The sequence below is a fragment of the Mus caroli genome, chromosome 1 (assembly GCF_900094665.2).
Source record: "Mus caroli chromosome 1, CAROLI_EIJ_v1.1, whole genome shotgun sequence".
NCBI lineage: Eukaryota > Metazoa > Chordata > Mammalia > Rodentia > Muridae > Mus > Mus caroli.
In genome coordinates, this window is record NC_034570.1 from 70,855,106 (window position 1) to 70,882,905 (window position 27,800).

The window sequence follows — 27,800 nt, forward strand, 5'->3', positions numbered from 1 at the left end:
AGGGTTTCTCTGTGTAGCCCTGGCTGTTCTGGAACTCACTTTGTAGACCAGGCTGGCCTCGAACTCAGAAATCCACCTGCCTCTGCCTCTGCTGGGATTAAAGGCGTGCACCACCACGCCCGGCTTGAACGTGATGTTGTGTATGCAGGAGTGATGTAGTAAGGGGATACTTGATGTCATGTGAATGGCTGCAATCAAAATAGAGGCACACTGTAAGTACTGTGTGAACTTGCCATCAAGCTATGAAACATAAATGAGATTCAGGTTTATGGCTGGGTCTCATGTCAAATATTTGTGTGTGCGCAGATATTGCAAAAATCCCCTAAATCTCAAAATGCAATGCTTTCCAGAACAAAGACATATAGCAAATGTTATTATTAGTTCTCTTCAACAGATGGAAAAATTATGACTTCACGGACTAAGGAGTCACTTTGCTAGCAAACCATGGACTGAGAAACAAGCCCTGTAACTTGAAGTTCTGTAAGCCACATTACCAGGCTATGCCCTAAAAGGCAGTCTTCAACTGTGCAAAAGGAGAGAAATGCACAGGGCCCATCATTCCTGCCTTTGTCAAGGTCACAGACACTGTGGGATCTATGCCAATACCTTGGGAACATTGTCCAAAGAAAGTGTGAGACTTTCCTATCCGGAGTCACGCCAGGCTTGCCAACCCCATCTATTCATCCATCCAGCATTTATTAAGTGCCTAATCTGAATTAGGCATTTATTAAGTGCCTAATCTGAATTAGGCATTTATTAGGGTCCCGACACCAAACTCTGAGAGAAGAAAGAAGAGGTATAATGAAAACCAAAGCAATGACCTGAGTACTCTAAGCCGTTTCTTCTGGGACCAAAACATTCTCAAACCCTGCCCTCTCTACCTAGTTCTCCTGTGCCTGTCAAATTGCCCCCAGCCCTTGATGCAATGGTAAAGCCATTTATAAATTCCATTCTCAGCTGTAATTACACTGTCAAACAACCTGCACACTCAATTTCTGCACCACAAAGTAGTCAGTTGGCAGCTGTGCATTTTGAAGGCAACCAGAAACAGTGGAAAGAGCCTTTCTCTTCATAAGCATTTCGCCTGCTATGATAGAAGGGGATGCGTGCTTGATATCTAATTTGCCCCCTGCAAGGTTATCCTGGGAGAACTCCTGGCAGCACCCTGCTAGGTGGTAATGAGAGCTGCTGGCATCACAGGAGACAGGAGACAAGCAAACCACTTACGGGTGCAGGGCATGGAGGCCGCATCGTTGTCAGCTCTGAAAAAGCCTCGGTCACAGGTGCAGGACGTGGCTCCTTCCCAGACAGAGTAGCTGTGCGGTGGACACTTGGCACAGGAGGCGTCCGTGGAAAGAGCTTTGTAATATCCAATTTTGCAAGCTACAGGGAAGGAGAACAAGAAAAGCAAACATGAATCACTGCAGGAACAATAGAGCAAAATGTGAAGGCATTTCCTTGATGGCAGAAGTCGGGGTGGGGTGGCAGGAAGGAGGTAGCGGAGATCACCTGGCTTGAAATGCAGGTTAAGTCAACCCAAGACATGGACTGATAGGTCTTAATGTAACCCAGGCAAACTCGCTATGTAGATGAGGGTGGTCTTAATTTCTCATACTTCTCCCTCCTGCCTCTATCTCCTTCAATGCTGGGATTGCGAGCATGTGCCACCATGCCTGGTTTATGGAGGGATGGTGATCAATCAAACCCAGAGCCTTCTGCTTGCTAGGTGAGCATTCTGCCAACTCAGCCACAGACCCAGCATCATAGCTTCTCTTCAAGGCTCACAGGTAAATCTGATTATGTGTCCAAAGGACACTGCCTTAAAACTCCTATGATCAAGTAGAGCGCAATCAAAGTTTACTGGAATATCTCAGGGTAAGAGGCACTATCTTGATCCACCTTACTGCACCCCCTTTCCAAAACACTGCTATCATCAATGTCTTTAAAAGGAAGAATCCCAGCTTCCAGCAGATAATTGCAACTTGTTACATGTCAGCTTTGACCTCAAGTCTTCTGTCCCCCATAACTTGGACATACAACCACTTACTTTTGAATCTGAGGGTGTACATATGTGTGTGGGGGGGGGGGCAGGGTTGATCTCTGATTTAATCAACTGAATGAAAATGTGTCCAGACGCTAACACAAAATTGGTTACAAAAAGACTCAAATAGAAAACACAACAAAAACATTTCTAGAAGGCAGGACCGGGTACTGCACGAGCCACTTCCTTTCCGGACAGTACAATGAAGGCTACTTAAAGATAAGAGTCTGGAATAAAAACCAGCTAATAACATGTTATTTATTCACAAGTGCGGTGTGGATTCCCCTACCTTCATTCATTTTCAGCACACACCCTCTGCCCCCTGCAAGGAGCACCCTGCAGAGGTGAATTCTCAGAGAATGCAGGTTTTTAAGCACCTGCGATGGCTTTCCATGATCTCAGCTTTATAAACATCACACAGATACTGAGGACTACTTTCACTAATGTGGAAAAACTCAATGCTGCTGTGAAACCTCGTCATAAAAATTAATTAATAGGGCTTTGCAACCTCCCCCTCTTTTTCCTCCCATACCTTTTATGATTATTCTCTAAACCTATCTTAACCTAAAATAAAAACTGTACTGGCCCCATCAAGTATTAAGGTCACAGATAAGGACGTGGATAATTAAGTGGTTCCATAGCATCGGAGGTTGGGAAAGAAAATGAGTTACCCACAATTTCCTCGGTGCGATTTTTCTCTACACTAGCTTCATTTATCATGGTCTGAGAATGTGTCGATACTACCAAAATCTGTGTGGAGGACAGATCCGTCCACTAGCTGGACATACAAGAAGAGCACCCACAGTAGCCATCCAGGGACTTCTCCAAAAGGAATAGATGTAGTGATCCACACATGCTGAATGCGCTGTGGAGATAGGACAGCCACAGAGAGCTGCCACATCGGTCCAAAAGCACCCCCCCCACACACCGTCCAGTGAAGCCCACCTCCTCACCCTATGGCCTGGTCTGCATGAATTTGCCTCCTCTTCGTCTCCCATAAAGACAAGCGGGAAAAAGGACTTTAGCAGGCGCTCCGAAAGGCGCAGTTACTTCACTCTTATTAACTAAAGTTGTTTATGGAATTCCCTTAACGAGCCAAAACTTTATGGCGTGTGGAGCACCAACAATAAATGTGCTCCTAGATCAATCTCTCCCTTGTTTGCCCTTCTGTCTTTCACTGGACCGAAGCATCTTTAGAAAAACAAATTGCTTTGGTAGCTGTGACTTATGTGTCTCCCAAGTTCATATGCATGCCACAATTAGATATGGTTCAGCTTGCAAGGTGCTTTGGGTCGCATTTAAGACGGCCCTAGGGTGTTCATGAAAAATCTGCAACCCGGACATAGGTGGGAAGAAGCCTGCCAGGTCTTGGAGTCCCAAATCACACAGCAAGAGCCCTAAACAAATGCACAAACTCTCTGGGTCTCACCTGCTACTCAGAGAGTTACATAAGACAAAAACAACTAGAAACTCAGGTTAGGAGTACCAACAAGACACATCTGATTTTTTTTTTTTTTTTAAAAGATTTATTTAAGCCGGGCGTGGTGGCGCACGCCTTTAATCCCAGCACTCGGGAGGCAGAGGCAGGCGGNTTTCTGAGTTCGAGGCCAGCCTGGTCTACAAAGTGAGTGCCAGGACAGCCAGGGCTACACAGAGAAACCCTGTCTCGAAAAACCAAAGATTTATTTATCATTATACATAAGTACACTGTAGCTGACTCTGAAGAGTACGGATGTGAGCCACCATGTGGTTGCTGGGATTTGAACTCAGGAAGAGCAGTCAGTGCTCTTAGCGGCTGAGCCATCTCGCCAGCCCTGACACATCTGATTTTAATGTCTTGTGAGTGGAGGTGGGGCTGGTGTGCAGAGATTGAGGGAGCCTAGAGGCTACCTTTGACCTTGACAAGTTAATAGGCACCCAGTCATGTTAATGATGAGCCACTGAGTTCCTCTAACCAGAGAAAAGGAGAATGACTTCATTTTAGCAAGCAGCAACTTTCTTTAAGCCCCGTGAGGCAATGGGGGCTTTTGTGAAAATGCCTGGGGAGAAGGACTTTTTCTTAGGGGACCAGACCACTGGCTAATTCAAGCACACTTTCATTTTTATCAAACATCAACATTTAATGTTGCAAGATGAGAGTAGGTGATAATTTGATAGAAATTAGTCAGTGGCTGGATCACTATGATAATGAAAACACTGGATTCTACTGGAAGATGGTTTCTTCTAATTTGTTAAGAGCTCAAAACTTACTATGTACTTCTTCAGTGAATTTAAAGGGGAGAGAAAATGTGTTTTGAGTTTATATAGTTTCTTCCTCAATGTTCATATCAATATGTTCCCAAGGATAAATGAGTTTATTCGGGGAAATACAGAGTCCTATACCAATTTAGAAAATTGAAAGCCGCTGTTCTTTCAACACATTGACTATTTTCATCTCTTAACTTCTTGCTTTTACAAGCACAAGCCAAAAAAAAAAAAAAATTGTCATTGTGCTGTTCTCGGCAGCCCCTGCCACCCTTAACTACATTAAGACCATGTTATTAATATTTCAGGATTCTTAGAAAGGCTCTTTCAAAATATAGTAGTGGCTTTTCACACACACAGCCATTTTGCTGCCTACATTCAAAATGACCTGCTAAATTGATGGTTTGGTATATTTCTTTGCTCTGTGTGGTTCAGCCTTTCAGAATTTAGCCCATAGATGCGTAAGTGCATCCTGCATCTATCTATTCGCCACTCTACTTAAGCATCTTGAGATGCTCACCATCCTTTTTATTCGAAACATAATTCCTGTGGAAGATGCACTTGGCACAATACACAGTGACAAATACTTATTTCTCATCCTTTTTTTTCCCCTGAGTTGATTGAGAACTGCTGCTCTGTACTTTTGAAAGCAAATGCAAATCCAACATGTTTTCTCAAGAAACGTCTTTCTCCTGTATGTCCCAGTAAAGATGGTCAGGATGGATGATCTACTCCTGTCTCTCATGGAAAGATCAACTCAGTACAGCAAACTTCCATCCAACCCCTTTAGCTTCACCTTCATCACTTCTTTATGCTAACATGAAATAAAGGAAAATGGAGAACAATAAGAAGAAAAAGGAAAAGGGAAAATACAGAGGAGCAAAAGGAGACATTTGTTTCCTTAGTTTACCTGCAAGCATAACTTAAGAGTCTTCACCAAAGGTAGCAGAATAAATATAGAGCTTTTAGGGGTCTACACTTTGAAATCATAGGACACAGGAATACAAGGCAAGAAGAGAGCCATAAATTCTAGCAGCTTGGCCGCAACTGAGACCATGTCTCAAACCAAACAAAAGCTAATGTAAAGTCTGAATTTTTAACTTCTAGATTTTTATTCTGTTTTGATTATAGATACCAATGAGCTGGCTGTGCCTACTCTTTAAAAAATATCCTGTAAAGAGCACACAGGAGGCTGAAGGCTAGGGGATCTTGAGTTCCAAGCCAGAGTTCAAATTATACACACACACACACACACACACACACACACACACACAGAGCCCTCTCTGGTATGGATAATTATGGCCACTTTTGAGAATTACAAAAAGATTCACAGCACCTAGTTGTCTTCATCGTTCATTATAAGTTAATTTGTAAAGTAACTAGTAACAGCTATTTTGGTGGCAGATGTCAAACAAATTATTTAATTAGTTGCCATAATGATTCAAGTGTTTGAAGTACTGATGCTCTCTTGCGGATATGCAAGAACCCAAGGTTGTAAAAGGAAACTTCCAAGTCAGACAAGCATCTAACTCCAGAGCTTATGCCCCACTCAAGGTTTGTATGCACCACAGTGAGCTGAGGATGGACCTTTCAGCAAAATTCTGATTTAGATAGCTAAGAGGGTGGGGAAGTACAAAGATGTCCCACAGATCTCATCCAGATTCTCACTGCTGCCTTCCCCAGCCATGGTTGTCATCTGTGATCCACTGCCTGGTTTGAGATCCTCTAGGGCTGTCAGTTTCCTACTGAGAACTGGTGAAGCTGGTCTACCAGACCAGCTATAGGACCACAAGTATCTGGAACCCCACGACCCTACACACACAAACCTGCTTACTTTTATAATTATTATCTATTGCAATCACAGATAAAATGCCATTACCTTGCATTTCATCTTTTACAATATTTCTCAGGGCTTGGGGAGATCCCTCAGTGATTGAAGAAGCAAGAGGGCCTGAATTGGGCTTCCCCAACACCCAAACAAAAATAGCAGGTGTACCATGTGACTTTAATGCCAGCCCTGGGGAGACAGGCTACGCTGGAGCTTCAGCACCAGCCAAGGGAGCCAAATCAGAAAGCTCCAGACTCAAAGAGACATGTCTCAAAAACTAATGTGGACACTCAGTGTAGACCTCTGGTTTCCATGCACGCTTGTGCAAACACATAAACATACATACATATTGGCATCATGTAAAGATACAAAGGACATACATGTACATGCAATTTTTTTTCAGTGTGACCAGTAAAAACCATAAGCTTATTCTACAATCTTCCATTTTATTTCTCTTATATAACATTGCTCTGCAAACAGTAGTATTGACCCTGGAATGTGTGTGTGTGTGTGTACCCACCCTTGCAGAAGTGGGTACTATAAGATACGGAGCTATACCAGCAGCACCCTGGAACCTTTGTCAAGACTCCCAGACCCTACCTCAAGGAACCTGATCAATTCCCTTAAACTGCAGTTTCAGGTAGCTAATCTTGAAGTAAAACCTAATTTGAATTACAGTCCAAATTAGTAGTGATGTGGGTGTTTGGATGGGGAGCAGTTAAAGGTTACCTTCCCAGGTAATAAACCAGTTATTTCAAATAGAGCCTCCAGAAGGTAGAACAGAAATTCCAATAGGAATCCTCTGAGGAGAATTTGAGCCATTTATGCAAACTGGTCCCTAAGGAGTACTTGGCTCTTGGCCCAAAGGCCTCTCCCTTTTCTCTGGACGTGACCGAGGTGCACACTTCCTGCATTCTGTGTACCAGACGCAAGGTTTTATTTTGGAGTATCAACATCAAAGCCACTTACTGACCATTCCAATAAATCACTTCTCTAATTAACTGTTTGCTTCTATTTATAACATAAGAATAAATGATGTGTAAAATAATCTGTATGATAAAGGATTGCTGCATTCAAGATTTTGTCAAAATGTGCAAGCCCCAGTTACATTTGGAAAAGCTGGAAGTGTTAGGCAATAACCCTCCTCCCAGCACAGATTGTGAAACTGAGGCAATAATAATAATAATAATAATAACTACAAATAAGGTTGGCCTTTTCTAAGCAATGTGATCTAATGTTGCTACCATCTTCTGCTACTCCATTCTCTTGAAGCCCTGTGGCGATGATGACTGACAGCTGTTACAGGAAAGAGGCTCTTTCAGGACACCCAGACACTGCTCCAGTAAATATGGTCAAATGCTGCTAGACACATAGTATTCAAATCACATTGCCATATTAATAAACGAAAGTGGACCACTAAGAAGACCTTAAAGATTAGCTCTCACTGAAGTCAGCAAACCCTTCTATAGAGCCAAATAGTAAGTAACTTAGGCTTTCCAGGCAAGCTCTAAAAGATACTATGTAACAAAATAGAAAACAAATTGTTAGTGGTACGATTTGAACTAATTGGAATGGTTAATTACCTTTTTTGTATTAGATATTTACTAATGAGGAGAACAGAATTCTTTATTGGAGATATAACATTTCTCTTAATTGGTCTTCAAGGAAAGCATTTTCTATTACCAAATCAATTGCAAATGCCATCCATAAAAACATTACTAGCTTTCAGGTCATATAAAAACTGGTAGCAGGCTGCATTGGGCTCAGGGGGCTCTACACCGTCAGCCAATGATTGAGCTGGTCTAAAATGAACGCCTTGCCCGCCCCAGGTTCCTTTTTGGAGCATGTTAGAAAGGATGGGAATCTACAGCCCCTGCTCTCTTTGTCTGACTGAAGAGCACTCTAACAGTCACTGCAAAATAGAAAACTTCCTATCAGCTTATCTTATTGGAAACACTGATTACTGTTATACACCACCTTTCAATTGATTTTTCTTTCTTTGATTAAATGATGTAGCCAGACCAGGTTGGGGGAGGGAGGTGTAGAGAGGGGTGTTGCTACTCTATTTTCTGATCAGTTTCTTTTAAGCTCTTTCAAAATCCTGCGGGGATTACTTTGAAATTCACATCTTTTCTTGACTACCCAGAATGGTAGGAATGGTTCGTCTACATCATAAAAGATTAGGCTCCAGGTGTGGAGGTACACACCTTAGATCTCTAAAGGCAACTTTAAATTCTCCAAACACAAGTTCAAGGTCAAGCTTCAGTAGTAGTGAATTACTGGTAGACTGGGCTAGACAAGAAAAGGATGGTAATGAGATTCAGGAGTAGGCAAGTTAGCTCAGCTGTTAAGAGAAGAATGCATATCGTTCTTTCATAGGACCTGAATTCAAGTCCCATCACCCAAGTCGGGGAGCTCCTGTCGGTAACTCTATCTCCAGGGGACTGAGGTCTCTGGCTCAGGTAGGCACCAGACTTGAAGGTCACACAGAAACACACACATAATTAAAAACAAACTCAATCTTTAAAGCAATAATGGTGGGAGTGGAGAGGACCTGGTTGATTTCCTGTATCTACAATTAGTGACTTCCAGGGACAAATGTTTTCTCTGCCTTGTGTCTGTGGAGACAGGCTCATTCCAACCCCAAATCAGACGGGCAGAGAAGGACCTAAGAGCTTGGTAAGATATAACAAGTTATATTCTTGGATTAATGCTGGGATTCCTAAACTTTGAGACATTAGCGGACCAATGAAGAGCTGAAACTGAAGACAAGCAAGGCTAAGTTCGTAGGATGCTAAAGCTCGGTAAGCTCCAACTTTAGTTTAGAGTTTTCTAATCGGCCTTCCCCAAATGACATGGGCAACTGACGATTAAGTCAAACCCCAGGTTCCACACTTACTATAGTCTGGTGGGACCCAAGAATGTTAATTTCTTTTGAATTCTGAGGGAAATAAAAACCCTGCTACAGCAGGTACCCCATTCTGAGAACTGCTCAATTATAACCAGGTCCATCTCCTAATGTATGAGTGAGTGAGTGACTGAGTGTGACAGTGTGATTTTTATGTGTGTTCTTGTGTCTGTGTGACAGGGGGCGGACTTCACGTGCCCTGCTCTATCAATTTCTGCATTATTCTTTTGAGACAGGGTCTCTCACTGAACTAGAGGCTAAACTGTCAGACAGCAAACCCTGTCACCCCTGGTCTCCATAGTACTGGAGTGGACAGACACATTCGGCTTTTACATGGATGCTGAAACTTGAACTAGATCCTCATGCCAGTATAGCAAATGAATTGACCATTCACTTCAGCTCCAGACCCATCTCTGAATGAAAAAGTCAATACATAGTTCATAGCAAATAAGTTCAAAAACACTTCTTTTGTTTTTAACCTAGAGGACAAGTAATAGGCTTTGTAGTTTGGAAAGGGGCGTGTCAGACATTTTTGTAATGCATGAACAAATGAAGCATGACAATGATCACATTATTCTGCACATAAATAACAGGCCCTTAGTACTTAGAAGACTGAACCTGCTGAAGGTCACGCTCAAAGAATACGAGGTACCAGGTGAATGTCTTCAGTCCTAGAACTTGAGAGCAGAGTTTCAAGGACCATCTGGGCCCTGAAGTTGAACACCAAGCTGAAAAATGAGACCTCATCTCAAAACCCAAATTTAAGCAACCTTACCAACAAACTAGTGCTGTATCAAATCAGCACCCTGTGATATCAACCCTGTGGATATCACTGTTGCCTTTTAACACTATGTTCCTGGACACCTAACCCTTCTTTCCTTCTACATATTTCTGGCTCTTTGATAATAAGTTCAAGAAGGTAAAACCAAATAGTTTTTAAAGGTCGCTAAATACATTAATAGTTTGGGGGTTATCTAGTGCACTCTGGGGAATACAGAAAGTTTATACTACTCATAGAAAATATTCTTCCTATAACAATATTTGGGCAATCTATAAGAGATACATTGTGTCGTTTTGAAAGCCCTAGCTTGGTATAGGATCCTCAGGACACTGTTTTCAAAGGCTGTCAGAAGGTGGTAGAGACACTAGGTTCCAGACTTTAAGCAAGTTTGCTAACAAATCCTTGCCCTCCCTTCTTTAAAAAGTTGAGGATATTTGGGACAGAGATGTTTTATAATCAACAACAGCAATATAAAGTAATATAAAGGATGCCATGGACAAAAGAAATGATCTCTTATAAGAGATTCTATCTCCTTCGCCTTCCTTTAAAACTGCAATAATTCGATTCATACAAAAGAACCCATAGGTTCTAGATTTGGTTCTTAGTCTATTGAACTTGGAGAACAAAAGCCCAGGCTGTGGCCTACCTGACAAGTTTGACTACCAGGCCTCAATATCAGGTGAAGAGGTGGGATGGTAAAAAGCAGAGGGAGTCATAATCAATGTGACCTTAAAGAAAGGGGAAGAGAAAAGGGGATGACCCAGAGACACTCCTCCCAAGTCCATTTTGCAGATATTGACAAGAACTTTGAGAGGAAGAATAGGGAGGTGAGGCCAGAGTAGGCAGAAACAAGTCCTGCCCTGGGTATCCTCTGGTTGATCATTTCCTCAATAATGGATAGATAAGTAAATGGACCAAAGAAGTCTTTGCTGTTTTACAATAACAAGGTGAGTCTCAGTAGGTAGTTCTGCATTTTGGGTGGGGCCCACCCTCACAGATAACTGCCTACAATCGAAAACTCTGGATTCCTGGAATCCAAGGTGACTCAGGAGGACAGGTTAAAAAACAAGGACTTATCTCAGTGGCAAAGTATGGAGGCAGACAGAAGGAAGTAAGATGAAGGCCTCCACCCTGCTTTCTTGTCCTTTGTGGGTCCAAGCTAAGTCAATGCACCATATTGGATATGTGAGCTTGTACAAACGATGTGACATGTCCACATTCTGATTCCCATCTGCAGAAGTGATAGATAGAGACTGCGTAAAACAAACCCCAAAGAAATGAAGTAGTGTGGGGTATGGCTAAGCAGCTCACTCAGTTACTTGTTGTCTCCTGAATGAGACAAAAATAGGGATAAGCCATACTGAAAAATTTCCCTCAATATTAGCTTTTATTAAATAACACTGAATATGATTTTTATCCATTGTGATTTTAGTCTATCCTTATTTTTTTTTAAAAACTGAGATTACAACAATAATTGAATTAAGTTCATACAGTAAGTACAACTTATTTAACTGCAAAATAAACAGGTAATTTCTTTTTTTTTTTGGTTTTTCGAGACAGGGTTTCTCTGTATAGTCCTAGTTGTCCTAGAACTCACTTTGTAGACCAGGCTGGCCTCGAACTCAGAAATCCGCCTGCCTCTGCCTCCGGGTGCTGGGATTAAAGGCGTGTGCCACCACGCCCGGCTTGAACAGGTAATTTCTATTTAACAAAAGCTTTAATTGGATAAGTGACTGGGTGGGGGTTCTTGTGGGTTCCTTCTTTCCAGCAATATTGAGCTCCCTCTCTTCCCACAAGCCCATGTCCTTACATTCTCTCTTTAGAGCTGGCTTTCCAAAAAAAAACAGACAAGAGGAGGAAATGACAGAAAGTATGCTGAAAATTGCCTTGCTCTTTCATGAACAGAAGGCAGGATAAATAATCCCATAAAGAGGTGGGTAATTCCAAAATGTCAGCTGTGGATGGTTCTCAGGCAAGGTGCAGTAAATCCTCAAGGAGCAAAATTCAAACAGAGCTTGCTCATTTTAAATTAACTCCATGAAAGTTACTGAATGAGGACTACAAGGAAGAATTCTTCTGTAGCAAAGAGTTAATGCTTGTTGTCTTGATGGCCAGGTTTTTTAAAGGTTCCTGAAGTATTTTGTACGGCCGTTCCATTTACTCTGAAGAAGCAGCTATCCTGTGTCTGTAACAAAACCCAAAATTACATTCAAGGAGCTCAGAGGCCAAGCAAGCGTATAGGTTCCCTGGGAGAGATCTACCAAACCTTGTTTTTTTCAGTAGGTCTCTCTCACACTAGTACCTGAAGCTCTTACATCGGGACAAGCCGGCCTGTAAGGCTTCTTGTCACAAACATAGTGAGAATTTTGGTGTTACACAAAGAAGCTGGGCAAGAAATTCATCTTTGCAAAAAGGATGCATCCAAACCCAAACCAGACTATGGAGCACTGAGGCTAACACTCTCTTGTCTTTTATGCCTCCTTGGTGGGGAAGCTCAACTCACAACCTATGGGACTGGCTCTATGGTGAAAAGGGAATCTTGGCCAGCCTAGCTATCTTTGATAGAAAGAAACCCTTTCTCATGGCAGGGATCTACCTGTCTCTACCGTATCTGAGATTAGGGGTCCATGCCTGGCTTTTGCCTGGATGTTGGGAATCAAACCCTCATATTTTAGGGGCAACAACTGAGCCATCTTCCATGCACATTTGGGGTGGGAGTAGAAACAAATGGATAATTATTTCAACTTGACAACGTGGTACCAATTTTAAAACAGAAGCAGAAAACAGCAACCCTTAAGCACAGTGAAGGTTTGGTTTTTTTCCTTTGTTATTTTGAAACAACATATTTTGCTAAATAAAGATCTCTCACTCCTACTCTAACCTTATCCTCATTTTCCCAATTAGGAAATTGAAATTTTGCTATATAAAAAAAAAAGCAAATCACATATTTGAATACCACTCCAAAAAAACTATCAGGCTAGTACCATAAAGTGTACAAGCTCTTCAAATTTTATGTATTTCTCCCCTTTTATGATGGTGTTCCTTCTAAATTTTACATGAGAACCCTATAGCTTTCTGTGGTAAACTCTGAGATTAAGAAAATAACTTGATTTTCCTCAACTGATTTCATAAATGAACAGAACTTGAGTGAATGACTCTATAAAAAGTTCAAGGTCAAGAAAAAGATGGAAGCATCCCTTTGCTTAGTATACTGAAGTGTGTGTTACTCAAAGGCTGAAGTTTTTAAAAGCTACATTGTAAAGAAAAAGAAAAAAAGAAACCCAAGGCTGGGGCAGAAAAGCAGAGTATTTGCAGCTCTTGCCAGGAAACCTGGGTTCAAGTCCCAGGCCCACACTGGCTTACAAGCCATCCCAACCCAGTTCCAGGGGATACATCTTCTGGCCTCTTCAGGCACCAGGCAAGTATGTGGTACACATACATACATGTAATCAAAATGTTTATTCACATTAAATAAGTAACCTCCAAAAGTTTAAAAAAAAATTTTTTTTTTTTTTTTAAATTAGGATCTGGGATATAGTCAGTGGCAGAGACACTTCCTCACATGTCCAAGACCCTGGATTTACTATTACAAAAATGTTGTAAGTAATATAAAGAAATATGAAGAAAGCCAAATACTTTAGGATGAAGTACAGGCTGTAAACACTGTTAGACAAATGTCTACCTTTAATTTGAATGTAAAATTACTGATAATATCTGGTGAGACTTTTTTGAAAGCCTTAACTAAGCTACCAGCTAAACTTTCCATCTGTCACAGCCAGGACATGACATTAACAGTGACCTTGATCTCCCAAGACACTTCAGAGAGCATGGGGCTCTATTGTCTTTGTCCTCCTTTGATATTTAGGGTACATTCAGACTAGTTGCTCATTAGAGACCTGCAGTCACCAGCAACTGATCAGGGCAGCTGCTTGCTCCTCACCAACCCATGCTCTCCACCAACCCTCTTTTAAAGCCTGGACCAGTGTGGATTAGCATCACTGTAGCTGCATCTGCACACACTGAGATAGGAATGCTGGTGAGGCCATAGAGCTAACCGGTGTGTTTCTACAAGCATGCGGTCAACCTTTTCCTAATGATCACATTAGCAATCCTGAGGACGACTTTATTGAGCACATTCTAAGAAAGAGCTAAAAGACTGGGACTATGAAGTTGTCACCAGCAGACCACAGCTTACTTTCACATCTTAAGGGTTATTGTCTCCTAGAGGGGACTTCAGACTTTCCGGAGGGGGCAATTCTTTTTATTCACCTCGCCAAGTGATGCAGATGCATGAAACAGTGGAAGTAATAGTAGGGAAAGAATATGACATAAGACTCTGAAGTACCAATCAGCTGGAGAGAAAAAAAATCTTCACCAGGAAGCCAGTTCCACCCGCATAAGCTAAAACAGTAGTTGTCAAAACCCTGATAGGGTAGGATGGACACTGAAGGTTTTACTAAGCTGGCGACTGGCAAAAGAACCAACAGTTTACTTAGTTCCTCTGTTTATTTAAAATTAAAGGCTGCAATGGAGACAGCATAGGGATGAAATATGTTATAAAGCTGGGGCCAGAGCAAGAGAAACACGTGTTAAATAATTATTTGATTAACTCAGGCAGCACAGCTAGTCATTGTCACCCAAAAGACTTTATAGCCCGAGTTGTCACCAGCCGTGATTTATGCCTCCGAAATGACTGGAGTCATAACTGCTGGCTGAGCTTCCTTTTGTTATTATGTTGATGGAGCTTGGGGATTTCGGGGCAGCAGTGGGAGTGGGGAGTGGGGTGGTTTAAAAGAACTCAATCCCCCCACTCCATGCTGGTAATTAGCAGTGTCTTCCTCCATAGAGGTTTTAGATCATCACTGTCACCTTTGTGTCCTTCAAACAATTGTGTGCTGTGAATTTTTTTTTTTTTTTTTTGGAAGGAGAATTTGAAAGTTCTGGGTCTACATGATGTCTTAAAAAGTGATTTATGTTACGCAGATACGATCATGCTAAACATCTGGTTTTGGTATTACATGTTAGCGGATTAAAGATTTTTATATAACTATCTGCCAGCATTTAATGTTATATGTGTTGGACTAGTCCAGCCTTGCTTGATGTCTGATGAGAAGAACAAAATAAAACCTCTCCAGGAGTTCCCTGAAGAGACCTCGTCTAGACCAAGAGAAATTTATGGAGAAGCTGCACTGTCTGTTTTCAGTTTGATGCAGAGCAGGACAAGGGGGGTCAACGCAAAGAGCAGCATCCCAAACACCTGGGACAGCACTGATGCTCTTGCTAGAACACAGATATTACTAGTACCAAACTACCATCTCACCCTCCGTGTCACACTCCTGAAAGTTGAGTGTGTGTGTGTGTGTTGTGACGTGTGTGCGCTCATGCACAGAGAATTTTATGCATTAAACTCATCAGCTTGAGTTGTCATTGTCCTAAGATTGCAAAATCTAACTTAGCAGCCTACCAGGCATTTACCTGTGAGCTCTCTACTGAACTACATCCCCAGAGGAGCTGCATTCAGATCCCCTCTTGCAAAGCAGGAAGGGCTGCACTGGTATGAAGGGCTGAGCTGGTCTCTAGATGCACATTACAAGGTGACAAGAGGGGCTGGTCCCATCCTCCGGGACCCTGTGAGGTTCAGCAAGTGTCACCCCTGGCAGCCCAGCTTCCTCTGACATCAGATTGAATTCGTGGGAAAGGGCAAGATGCCAGAAGTGCTTACAGGTGAATTCTTTGTCCCTTTCAAGTACCTCGGTCTCATGCTGATGACTTAAAATGGGATTATCTTTTGTTGGGAAGGTTTATCAGTCAGGTCAGAAGATCACATCCAGATGTAAATAATAAGTCACAAACAGGGACTAGCAAGTCACAGATTTGTCCATTCTCATTTAATATTCCCCTTATCAAATCAGAGCAACTGGAATGAAAATGCAACAATAAACAGGGCGTGGTGCTAAGTAAATGCTCCCACAAAGTCAGGTCAGGGAAGAAGAAAGGGGAGGGAGAAATAAGGAGCACCTGGGCTTTCCCTCTAAAGGAGAAAGGAAGGGAGGGAAGGAGGAAGGGAACAAGGCAGAATAGAAAGATAAGGAAGAAGAGGAGCAATAAGGAAGAGAGAGAGAGGCCAGGGGAGAGAGACAGAAAGGAACTGAAATCATGCCCAGGGAAGAGCAAGCTTTTGCAAAATTGACAGAGCCTAGAGATCACCCCAGAGCTACTAACTACTTAGTCATCCAAAGAGATCTTTAGACCAGCTCCCAGAAGTGACTGGAGACAGCATGTGAGGGTTTATTCACAAGATGCAGTGTACCTGGAGCTGGGGAAAGGGGGTTGGTTTGTCATGCTCAGTACTGATAGTTCGTGCTTATTCATCCCTGAGCAACTTACAAGGTGCCCCATCACCCAGACTACTTAGCAAGTAGACCATCTTTGTGCGTGTTCAAAAACCTGAAACAATAAGTCCTGCATTTTATTTATTACAACAGAAATTCTTACTTTTTTTCTCCTCTAGCGACAACTGGATCATTCTAAATCAGGCTCAGATTTGAAGGGAAAATAGTAACAGTGGCATCATAAATCCTTCTCCTGGGGTTGGAGTGTGTGTGTGTGTGTGTGTGTAAGCAATGTTGTAAAGTAAATAGGTGGTCACACTAAGCACAGCTCGAAGCTGTTGTCCTCTAAGGTTATGATCTCATGATTCCTCATGGGATGGTGGCTGCACAGGCCTTTAGTATGGTTCTCTGAGTTCAAGGCTAGCCTGGTCTACAGAGTGAGTTCCAGGACAGCCAGGACTATACAGAGAAACCCTGTCTGGAAAAAACAAAATGGGTTCTAAGTCCTGTCATACACATAACCAAAAGTCAGAAACAGAAGTGAACACCAGAGATGGAAGATGGAACCAAAAATGGAGAAGCTGACTTTTCCATTCCAGCTTTGGTATTTACCAACTTATTTTATATATACTTATATAAACCCAGTGAGTCTGAAGCAGCCTTTTAAGCATTTTAAGCTTGGATCAGGAGCTTGCTATTCAGTACCCTAGTCTTCCTCCCAGGACTGATCTCACCAGTGCGGTTTATTCCTCGATCTGACCTTGGCCACATCCCTAGGGTAGTTGAGGAATTGAGTCGTGACGTCATCTACAACACAACTTTATTCCCATTAAGATCATTCTTCAAAGTCAACTTTATCTTACCCGTCTTATAAGATTCCCAAGACTCATAAACTTATAATTTAAAAAAAAAAATTCACACCCTTACCCCACCTTGTGGGAGTGGGAGGGGGCATTGTTTTGAGATAGGTCTCGAGTTGTGACTGAGGCTGGTCTAGAATTCTTAACCATAGAATGGACTGACAGATTGGCCAAAGTTACAGAGATCCTCCTGTCACAGTGTCCTGAATGTGGGGATTGTGGAGGAAAAGCTTCCACATTATGCTACAGAGTCATTAAATACACGTGTGCAGGGCTCAGCATCGGGTAGGGATGCTGGACAGGCTCTGTGTGTTCACGGGCAAGCATTCTTGTGACAAGCATAGAAGTCAGCAGGTGGAGAGGGTGGGAGCTGGGCAGTCAGCCTGAGCTGGAACCCAAGCTAAGAAAGGGGCAGGAAGGAGGAAAAATATATAAGGAAGCAGGCCAAGGGCCGGGAATGTTGCACCCTGGGGTAAGTGTGGAAGACAGAACAGAAAGCCTAGGTTTGCTAGTTGGAGTTAAGAGAGGAATGCCAAAGCTAGGAACCTGGGAGACAGATGCAAATAACAGCTCCTAAGAGTCCCTCCCAGATGCCATCCTAAGAATCTCAATGGGATTTCCCAAAGATCCCATTAGGAATGAATTAAAGATACAGGTCGGGGGTAGAGTACTTGCTTTGAATGTACAAGGCCCTGGGTTTGATCTTCAGTACTCTGGGAAAAGATTCCACTGACTATTGGAATGTGGGCCACCCCTGAGGTGGTAACCAAGGGATGGGGTGGAGGAGATGGGACTAAGAGTCAAGTTCCATATCAGTGACATAGGAGACCAACCTCCTTCCACCTCACTCTCAGTAAACATTTCCTTAAGTAGACCGGAGATTCCAATCAAGTGACAGAGGAGTGATTTCTGATTTCCCTTTGGCTCTATCTCTCACGGTGAGTCATGTCTAGAGCCACCTGTGCGGGGCTATCACTTCCACAGCTAATTAGGCTCAAGACGCCTCCCTGTCCTGTAGCCTTTCAGAGGTGGGAATCAGGCCTGGTCCGGACCACTTAAGGTGGGCCACACCTTGATAGCAGCCTCATGACAGGGCCATGACTCCCAGGGATCCCACCAGTGGCCAGATTCCTGAACATGATTCAAACCGGAATTAAGTGCAGTTGGTGAGAACCTGCCAGGGTTGCCAGAACTGAAGGAAGAGTTATTACAGTTTTTGGAATGGCATCAAGGAGCATACTGGTGTGGGCAGTGTGCTAGTATTTAGTGTAAGGTCGCCTCTGACAGGTAACCTGACCTAGCTCTGAGATAGCAAGAAGCCAGCCAGCTGGTATCTACAAAACAAAGTTGCCTGCTTGCGGATTTCGTTCCGCATACCTTCATTTTTTGATTGCCCCTGCTTCAGGAACTTCAGTCAAGCTTACAGGAAGTGAGGCCCTTTGCCCAGATGCCTACAGCTAAGTAGGGAGGGGCCAGAAGGAAGTCTTATTTAAAGACCACTTTTCCCTTACCATTTTGTTGTTGTTTGGGTTGGTTCTTGTTGATTTTGGGGGGCTGGTGTTTTGTTTGTTTTACTTTATTTTGTTTTAAGACCGGAATTTATGTAGCCCAGGCTTGTGAGGAACTCCTGATCTTCCTGTCTGAACTTTCCAGCTCTAACACAAAGCACAGTCTTTTAGATATCCACGGTACACGTTCCCCTGCAGAACACACTCCAAGCTCAGCAGCAGCCAGCAGCCTTTTTCTTGTTTACTGTTTGAGCTCTGGTGTTTCCAGCAGTTCTTGTAAGTGGAGTTGCTGCCCGTCTAGTGAGAGTGCCCACACTGGCCGAGTACAATGACTGAGGCCACTGCTGGGTTTAGTATCTACATGACAAGGAGAGCCCCTAGCACCTGGACAAAAGGCCACTTGGACTACCCACCTCTTGCTACAAGCTACACAGAGAAGTTTTTTTTTTTTTTTTCCCTAGGTTCCCCTTCTTGCTCCTATTGCCTTTGTGACTTGCATTTCCCCTCAAATGGCCTGCCAACAGTACAGACTCTGTTGGAAGTTGCCAAAAGGGAAGTGGGGACAATCCCACCCCAGGCAGGCAGAAAGGATTGCTGATAATCCTTGCAGGCTGGGAGGGGCAGGGGAAAAGGCCTTTCTATGGCCTCTCCTTAGGAGAGCTTGTTACCTCAGGGTTGTAGAGAGCCTGTGGCTCTCTCTGCTTGTCCACCAGGAAACGAATGCAGCAAAATGAATGCAGAGGATGGGATCATTTTGAAGAGTTACAATACTTAGATATGAATAATTTTCTGAAGAGCGATAGCAGTAAATGTTGAAAGGGGTGGAGTTGGTGAGGAAAGACATCAACCCTAACTTGGGCAAGCTTGGGAGCCCAGGCAGATAGGATGAGAGATAAGGCCCCAACTGGGTTAGTCACACCCTCCTACACACAATTCACTTGGCAAACACTCTCACTAACAAAGCAGGCCCGTGCTTCAAACAGAAGGCAGTACAGTCCAAACACCCAGGGTGCCTAGAAAGGTACTTTTAAATCATTTTAAAATTTTTATCCAAAAGATCTGGGGAAAAAATATGATTTTTTTTTAAATGAGAAAATCCATGGCCACAGAAGAAGTTAAGGTTCCCCACTGAACTCTCTGAAGAGGTGACAGAGACAACAGAGAGTCTCAATTTGTATTGAAGTGGAAGACAGATAGATGGTTATTCCAACACAGGAATCGAGGGAAAGGAGGGGATGGAGAGGAGGGGACCAGTGACAGTCGTGGACCCCATGCCCCTTCCTTCTGTTCTCAGGTCAATCCACTAGGATATCTCTTCTCCTTCTCTCTCTCTCTCTGCTCTCTGTTCCAACTGTAAAAAAAATCCTACTTAGTTTAGGACTCCTGTCCTGCAAGGGTATAGGTGTCAGCCCTATCATTAACTGCCTTGGAAAAGGGAGTCCCTCTTAGAGTTCAGAAGAAAGGAACAGTTAAGACCAATGTATAGTGTATTCTATCAAAACAAAAACAAACAAACAAAACAAAACAAAATAAAGATTCACATACAGCTCTACATACTCGACTCAGAACCCAAAGAAACAAAAGGTGTTCTACTTCCATCAACAACCGGCAGGGTCCCAGCTCCAGCCTCTTGATTCTTTTTCCATCATCTAGAGTCTACCTAAGGACCTCTTCCTCTTTGTGGGCCATTATGTAAATGTAAAGGTTATATATGTTCATTTGTGTAATAAATGAAATGTTCATAGATGACTATGCCACAATCCCTAGGCTCCCCCACCTCCCATCCCTTATGCTATACAATTCAAAAAAAGGAGAGTCAAACAGAGACTCCCATTTGGCACCCAGCCCCATTTGTCCCTTACCACCTACAAGCTCCATAGAAGCAGCCTGCACACCGTTTGTTCTTGTTTGGATTGGTTTTCACACATTCACAATGGCAGATGACTAAAGTCTTAACTCCTTCCTGAAGTCTAAAGGCAGGCAGGACCTCAACCATCAAGCATTACTGCACAATTTGAATTATAATTATATAATTCAAATTCATGCCTGCATATGCACCACTTCCTGCCTTAACAGTCACATGCTCGCTTCACTGGCATCCTTCCCTATTCAGCATCCAATTGAGAGGCCTGGAGAATAAGATCTCTCTCCTCCATCTCTCTTCTTACAGAAAGCTTCACATTCTTATCTCTAATTGTTCTGAGATGCTCCAATGCAGTCTTTCTCTACTTACCTCCCCTCCCCACAAGACCGCTCCTCATTGTGTAGCCCAAGCTATCCTTAAGCTCATGACCCTCCTGCCTCGGCCTTGCATCCCTAGGATTATAAGGCTGTGCTCTCACATCTGGCTCCTGAAATCTTGTTTCTAAAAGTTCATGTAATCTCTGACTTTTTCCCCCTATAAGTTGATGGATGGTTCTGAACAAATGAAAGAAAGCCATCAATCATCCTTAAAATTCATATTTTATAATGACATGATAACATTTTGATGAACCCCCTTGACAGTTCTACTTTTAGTATGCATTCTTTGAGAAGTATACCATGGCACATTTAATACCTCTTTAAAATATATTTGCATTTTATTAACTTTCACGGCATCTGCATTCATTTGAAATTTCCTATGGCTCATATTTTATCATATCCCACTCTTTGATGGTTTTTCTTTTAAAACTGTTTTAAGCTACTTTTAAAAAGGGTGGAGGGGTGATGAAATAACTTATTATTTCTTAAGTATTTTACAACAATTTTTGGTGTATGGAACCTTAGCCCAGAGATATTTTACAGGAATCCCTTCCCTATTCTGGGCTTTTCAGACCGGCTCTCTTGTCTACCACTGTGACTTCCCTTCAAACTTTGTGTTAAGAACAAGGAGAAAGCAAAAGCCAAGATCTATGGACACCTCTTCAGTTTAGATGTTACAAGCTATTTTTAAAAGCAGGCTTGAAATTGTCTCAGGGTTTCCAAATGCCAAGACTGTAAGAATATATATAACTTGGGCAGAGAGAGGGGAAACAGAGTCTATTTTCAAAAGAAGGGTGTGATTTGTTTGAGATATTTAAGTCAAGATGTTTAAGATACAAGTGATAATACAGATCTGATCAGAAGTCAGCGTATCCACAGACAGACATCTGCTTATAGCTCAGAGTCAGGGTCTTGCAATCTCATATTTCTAAGCCAAATGAAGAAAAAGATTTAAAAAAAATCCTTGATAGACAAGAAACAGAGTAAGGGGGGAACAAGCATCTACCCACTTAGCACTGGCAGAGCACTGGCCTTCCCAGCTAGACCTCAGCCTTTCTCACATGGCCATTATCTACCATATGGCTCTCCAGACAAGTATCCTAAGAATTTCAGAGCCAAGGCTACAGACCATTGCTACATTCACTTTAGAACTACCAGGGAACATGAAGGAAGCCCCCAAGAGATGCTGGCTTCACTTCAAAGAGGGGTTCCTTAGTAAGGCAGGTAAAGACTAGAAGAGACTTTCAAGATGGCTGATGTCAATGATCAGGACCTTTCACAATCACAATTACTGAGTCCAAGAACTAGCCATGTTCACTCTGCTCTGTTTGCCCGAGTTTTACCATCTAATCATGGTCCTGGTCTGTTAAATCATATTTGAGATAGTCATAAATTGAAACAGACAACACAAATACAATGCTCATAATTGAATTATTTTTAATTCGATCCTGTGGTGAATTCAGAAACTTCAGCACCGCGGGTGAGCCTCCCACGCTTCATAAATGCCAGCAACAGTGTAAGCAATTCCTGGAGCTCTCCATGTCTCCTCTTTCATCATTACATTCAGTCCTCTATCCTGCTTCCTAATATGTATATGATGCATATGTATGTATGATGAATATGCATGTGTATAGCATATTTGCAAATATTAAAATCCCATTGGTTACATTGATAGAGTGAAAGGGGCCAGTGGAAACAAAGTGACTCATACACACAAAAATCCCAGGTGATGTGAGATACACTGAGGGGTTAATACATTAATGACACCCCCCCCTCCAAATTTAGGTCATTTTAGCTAAATCACCTAAATAGCATGAAATTTGCAGAAGGCAATGCACTATTTATGGTGTGGCAGGACAGAGTTCAGATACAGATAGCCAAGGCTTCTAGTTCTTTCTACGTGCTACCTCCCACCCCTGCCAGTGCAAGTCCTAGCACAGTAACTGCCCTAAGCAGTGGGGCACAAAGCCCATCGCATTCTGACTAAGCACACCGCGACAGCACACCAAGCTTCCGACGAAAGCGAAACTTTAGAAAGGGACGTCACTTAGCATGCAATCGATCATAAAACAGGTGGAGAATTAAATGTCCAACAGCCCAGTGTGTTGGTAGACTTCAATGCAAAGGAAGCTCAGGAAGAAGGGTACAAAGTGTGCCCACACAGCAAGACCTTGGTCTCAACCAAAACGCAGCAGCAACAACAGCAAAAACCCAGCAGTTTGTATCTGGTAACTCCTCCAGTGTCTTAAAGTTGAAATGAAGGAGTAGAAGCATGCAGGTAAACGCTTCTCTGCATTATGTCTTGGGGTTACGTTTAAGTTGTTAGAACTTACAATATAAGCTTTATAACAAGTCCTTTGTCCCTTAAGTCTTTTAAACTTGACACCCGGTCTCACTATGTAGCCCTGGCTGGCATGATAACCACAGAAGCTATGGTAAGAAGTGTGTGTTACCTTGCCCATCGGACACCCACACACACTAGAAAAATGAGGGAGGACATGGTACCCAGTGACCAGAATGTTCCGAATTCTTAACTATCTACGTAGAGTTTATAGAGACCTTAATGACTTTGCTTAGGCTGGAAAGGTAACTTGTGGAAGGAATTTCTTTATATCTCAAGTATTTATCCAGGTTACTAAACAACTAGGCCAAAAAAAAACCCAAAACCTTGATTTGTTCACATTTTATATCTACTGTTAATAATGAAAATGTACATCAGGTATATTTTCTAATAGAGATAATTTAAAGTTAAAATCTTCAAGCAATGATCTTGTTGGTATTCTGGAGTCCAGACAGAATACCAACAGATCTTATTTTCAAAATCCCTCTATTCTCAAACATATGCCCTTCCTATTGTCTTATTTACCTGAGGATGGTGATGGGAGGAGGATAAAGAGGCAAATCTTATAAATATGTTAGAGCCCTCAGAAGAGCTTGCCACTCTTCATTTGGTACTTCTCAAATTACACCTCATGATAGGAATTTGTTTCATAAAAGAATTGCTGTAAATCAGGCCAATCTGTCAACTAAGTGGCCTCAAGGCAAAGCAGCTGCAAGTTAACGCCCCCAAAATGTGGGCACAGGGAGGACAGACGTCCTTTAGTGTGCAGGAAGCTGCCCATTTAGGGGAATGACATGGGCACTGGGCTCAATGGGTAACGTACACGTGTAGTTAAAGGGTAATTTTATGATCTATGGATCTGAATATTAGAGATGGGGAGGAAAACAAGTTGCCCGATGCTCTCTGATTGCTTCTCAGTTAGATAAGATGAGAGGTAAATCCCTTATTTGTGTGTGTGTGTGTGTGTGTGTGTGTTAGTTCCAGCGGCGGTAGGCTCCTGGCCCCACCAGTCCTGTGTTCCATCAGCAAAGATGGACATGTTCAGTGGCCAGGCACACCTGAAATGAGTGATGGATGGGACTGCCATGTCAGAGCATCGGGACATGAAATGTAACCCTCAGCAGCGAAATGGGGTTTACTCATGCAAAGAATAATGGAAAGAAGGACAAAAAAAAAAAAAAAAAAAAAAAAAAAAAAAAAAAAAAAAAAAAAAACCCAGCCAAAAAGTACATACTTGGTATGTACTCAAAATAGGTACTGGGTGCCAGCTTCCTTCATGATCCCTGTGCCCTCCACATCCAGTTACTGAGAGTCCTTGAGAAAAAGCCATTAAGAAAAAAGAATAAGGGTAAACACAAAAGATACCAGTCACTGTTGAGTCCCCTGAGGGGCTGGGCCTCCACAGTGGTAGGTCTCCTTTTGCAATTTCGAATTAGGCTTGGCTTTTTCCCATGGTATTGTCTAGGTAAGAAAACAGGTTCAGCAAAGATTCCAAGAAGTTAACTGGGCACAATGAGAGTCAGATTGAGGTTTAACACATTCCAAAAATACGTATTACTAATGTTTGCAGATGGGTTATGGCTTGGCCTTTTTGCATACACAATGACAATTATTAACACCCCTATGAGTAAGGAAAAAATATTATACCCATCTTAAATTAAACTAAGGAAACTGAGGCAGGCAGAGTTAACCCATGGCCTGACTATACATGGCAAAGGAGTGACAGACTCAGAACTGGAATTGTTCTAGAATGACAGGCACAGTACGTGCCTACCTCAACTCTTATGAGCTCAGAACATAATGGAGTCTAACTATGATCAAGAAAAACATTCACACACACACTTAAAAATCACAACCAGGAAGGAGAGTCCGTGTCTTTAGAATGGCATGAGAGAATAAAAGCATAATGTACAAACTAATTCAATTCAACTCTCCCACATCTTCCGTCTTCTGTTTCACTCTCAAGTCCTCCCTTAAAGTGAGTGACTTGTATCTTTACTATATGCATGCATGTCCCCCTCTGCCCATTCCCCTGACTAGCATCTGTGTAGATAAGTCTCTTTGCCCAGTCTGTCACTGGAAAGCATTAGAAGCAATGGGCAAAAAAAAAGGAGGGATTAATATGGAATGGCTGAAAGGCACATAGCTCACAAGGCTTACAAAACTTCATAATTGCCTGGCTTAGGACAATCATTTAGCCCCACAGGAGAAGATGCCTAAGATGCTCACGCTCATCCCTAAGAACTCTCATCCCTCATCCCTCCTAGCTCATCCCTCATCCCTCCTAGTTCATACCTCAGCCCTCCTAGCTCATCCCTCATGCCTAGGTCTGAGGGCTCCCAGCAAGGGAGATCCACCTGTATTCAGAATTGCAGACACTTAGGTGAAATCTCTGTGACTTCTTAGGGCATCTTCTCAGATCCTTTAAAGGACTTAACACAGAGTTGGCAAGGATCTGTCTCTAGCCTATCAGTGGCCTATATTTATCTCACCATTGCTCTGAGGTAAACATTATTGCTATTTCCAGTTTTGAAGAGGAAATTGAGATGCAAAAAGATTTGGGGACTTAACCCTCATTAACCAAGAAGACAGTTTATACTGAGACAATCTGGCCCGAGTGAGTTTCCTGATAATGCTCTGAAGGCCCCTCCCTTTAATACTTCCCCAATTCCTGAAGCTCAGTAGCAGAGACAAAGACATTCTTTCATATATTAAAGGTGTTTGTATATCTTTCTCAGGCCCCACCCCTAGAGTGCTCCCTCCCCCGCCCCCTGCACTTATAGCAGGTGAACCTTATCTGTTCTTTAAGGCACTACTATGCTAGTCCAGGTCCCTCCTGTGTAAATGCCTGGAGATTCCTGATAGGAGAGACGTGTAATTCACAGCCAGGGTCTGATAAGAGTCTCTCAGGTAAGAGAGCAAACATATTAGCTTTACTGAAGAATGTACTCCAAGGTTCAAAATACACAGACAGAAAAGAAAGCGGCCACATCAAAACAAATACCTGCCTTGCTGGTAGAAAACGCTCCTGCACAAACAACCCTAGTTACATGCTGGATACATTAACCATCAGAAAAAAACAACAGCAACCAAAATTCCACAGCCACTGAAACTTTTTCTCTATTCACCCACAGAAGACTCCTAGCCTCCTCTTGCTCACCCACATAGGACTCCCAGTCACCCCTTGCTTAACCTATCCTGGGTCCCACTGAATCCAGGAAGAGGCCAGGCCCGGTTGGAACACCTCTTCCATTAGAGCATTACCTAATCCTACATAGTTTGCTTGCAAAGCATTCTCCTAACCGGCTCTCAGTTAATGAACTGAATCATCAAAAAACCCCAGGAGAGTAGGAGTTCTCCCATTTCCCAGATGGAGAAATTGAGTTTCAGGAAAGTTACCAATAGCAGAAGGAGGTAAGCAATCTGTAAGTATCTAGTCCAGTGCAGCTCTGGGACTCCACACCCCTGACATCACCATGACTTCCCCACCCTTCTGAGTCCCATGGTCTTCTGTTCTGTCACCAAATAAATATTCTACATCTCAGAATTTAAATATTCTCCAAATGCTCCTGAAAATAAAGGCATGCTTTGTGCCTCTACCCGCTATGCACTTCTGATACAAGCAGATAAAAATCAAATTAGCATTTGGAGTCTCGGAACAATTAAGAGCATGTGTCCCTAAAAGAATAATCCATCCACATGCCTCAAGACCTCTTTTTCCCCCTTCAAAAAGAAAGAAAAAGAAATCACCTCTAACAATACATATAATATAATAATATACTAGTGGTTCTCTCTGAAAGCAGGATTGCATGTGATTTCCTTCAAGGCAATATTCTATACTTCCTAAATGTCTATAATTAACATATATTACACTGTTTGACATCAGTGGGAAAAAAATGATTTTTAAAAATGTTAAGCAATGAAAGCCCTTGGAAAATGTCATGTCCCTCGGGGAAGGAGCAGGGGTGGGGAGCCCCCCTCTGGAGAGGGCTGACCCTGCCAGTCCTGGGGAGGCCTGCAGAGGGGGCATGCTGGTGGGGAACTGAGTTCGTGACTGCTTCTCATGCAGGAGGAGGAACGGTGACTGTTGAAAAACAGCCACCATTTAGGGGCCGCTGCCCTTCCCGCACCTAACATGACAGACTGGTACCATGCAGAATGCCAAATCCAGAGCTTGGCTGGATCTGGGCAAGTGGGTGCAACTCAAAACGGCACCAGACCTAATTGGTAAAGCCAACATTTTGTAGGGCAGCAAATCTGACTCCAGTTCACAGGAGACCATGACACGAGAAGCCCAGGACTTAACAACAAAACTGTGGATGCTGCAGCTTTCTGCCAACATCCCACTGGCCTTAGGACATGACACAGGATATCAAACTCCAACCCCAATGCTGCAGAGCCTCCCAGTGCCTCATGGTGGATGGACCGTATAGACACAGACCAGCTTCTCCCCTACTTTTCTTCACATAAAGGCGGAACACTGGAGATCAATCAAGATGGTATTTTAATATGGATACCGTTTTCATACCAGAAAACTTGACTTTACACTCAATGACAAGAAAGAAAACTCCAACTCAGAATGCAGAATTGTGCAGAGTGTTCTGTGAACTGGGTCTCAAAATGATAAATACACAAAGGAAACAGCCCATTGGGGTTATAAACCATAAATACTCATGGGGGTTCAATTTCATGATGTTCCTTGGGCAGAAGGGGGCT

At 42.7% G+C, this 27,800-nt stretch overlaps 1 protein-coding gene across 2 annotated transcripts in view; it reads right to left on the reverse strand.

Moving 5' to 3' along the window:
- Nucleotides 1-27,800, reverse strand: part of Epha4 (EPH receptor A4) — a 141,048-nt gene that overhangs the window by 70,455 nt on the left and 42,793 nt on the right. For both annotated transcript variants that reach the window (XM_021155750.1, XM_021155831.2), the window contains exon 4: nucleotides 1,228-1,383. In XM_021155750.1, the coding sequence (XP_021011409.1) occupies nucleotides 1,228-1,383 (156 nt within the window). The remainder of the gene's footprint in view (nucleotides 1-1,227; nucleotides 1,384-27,800) is intronic.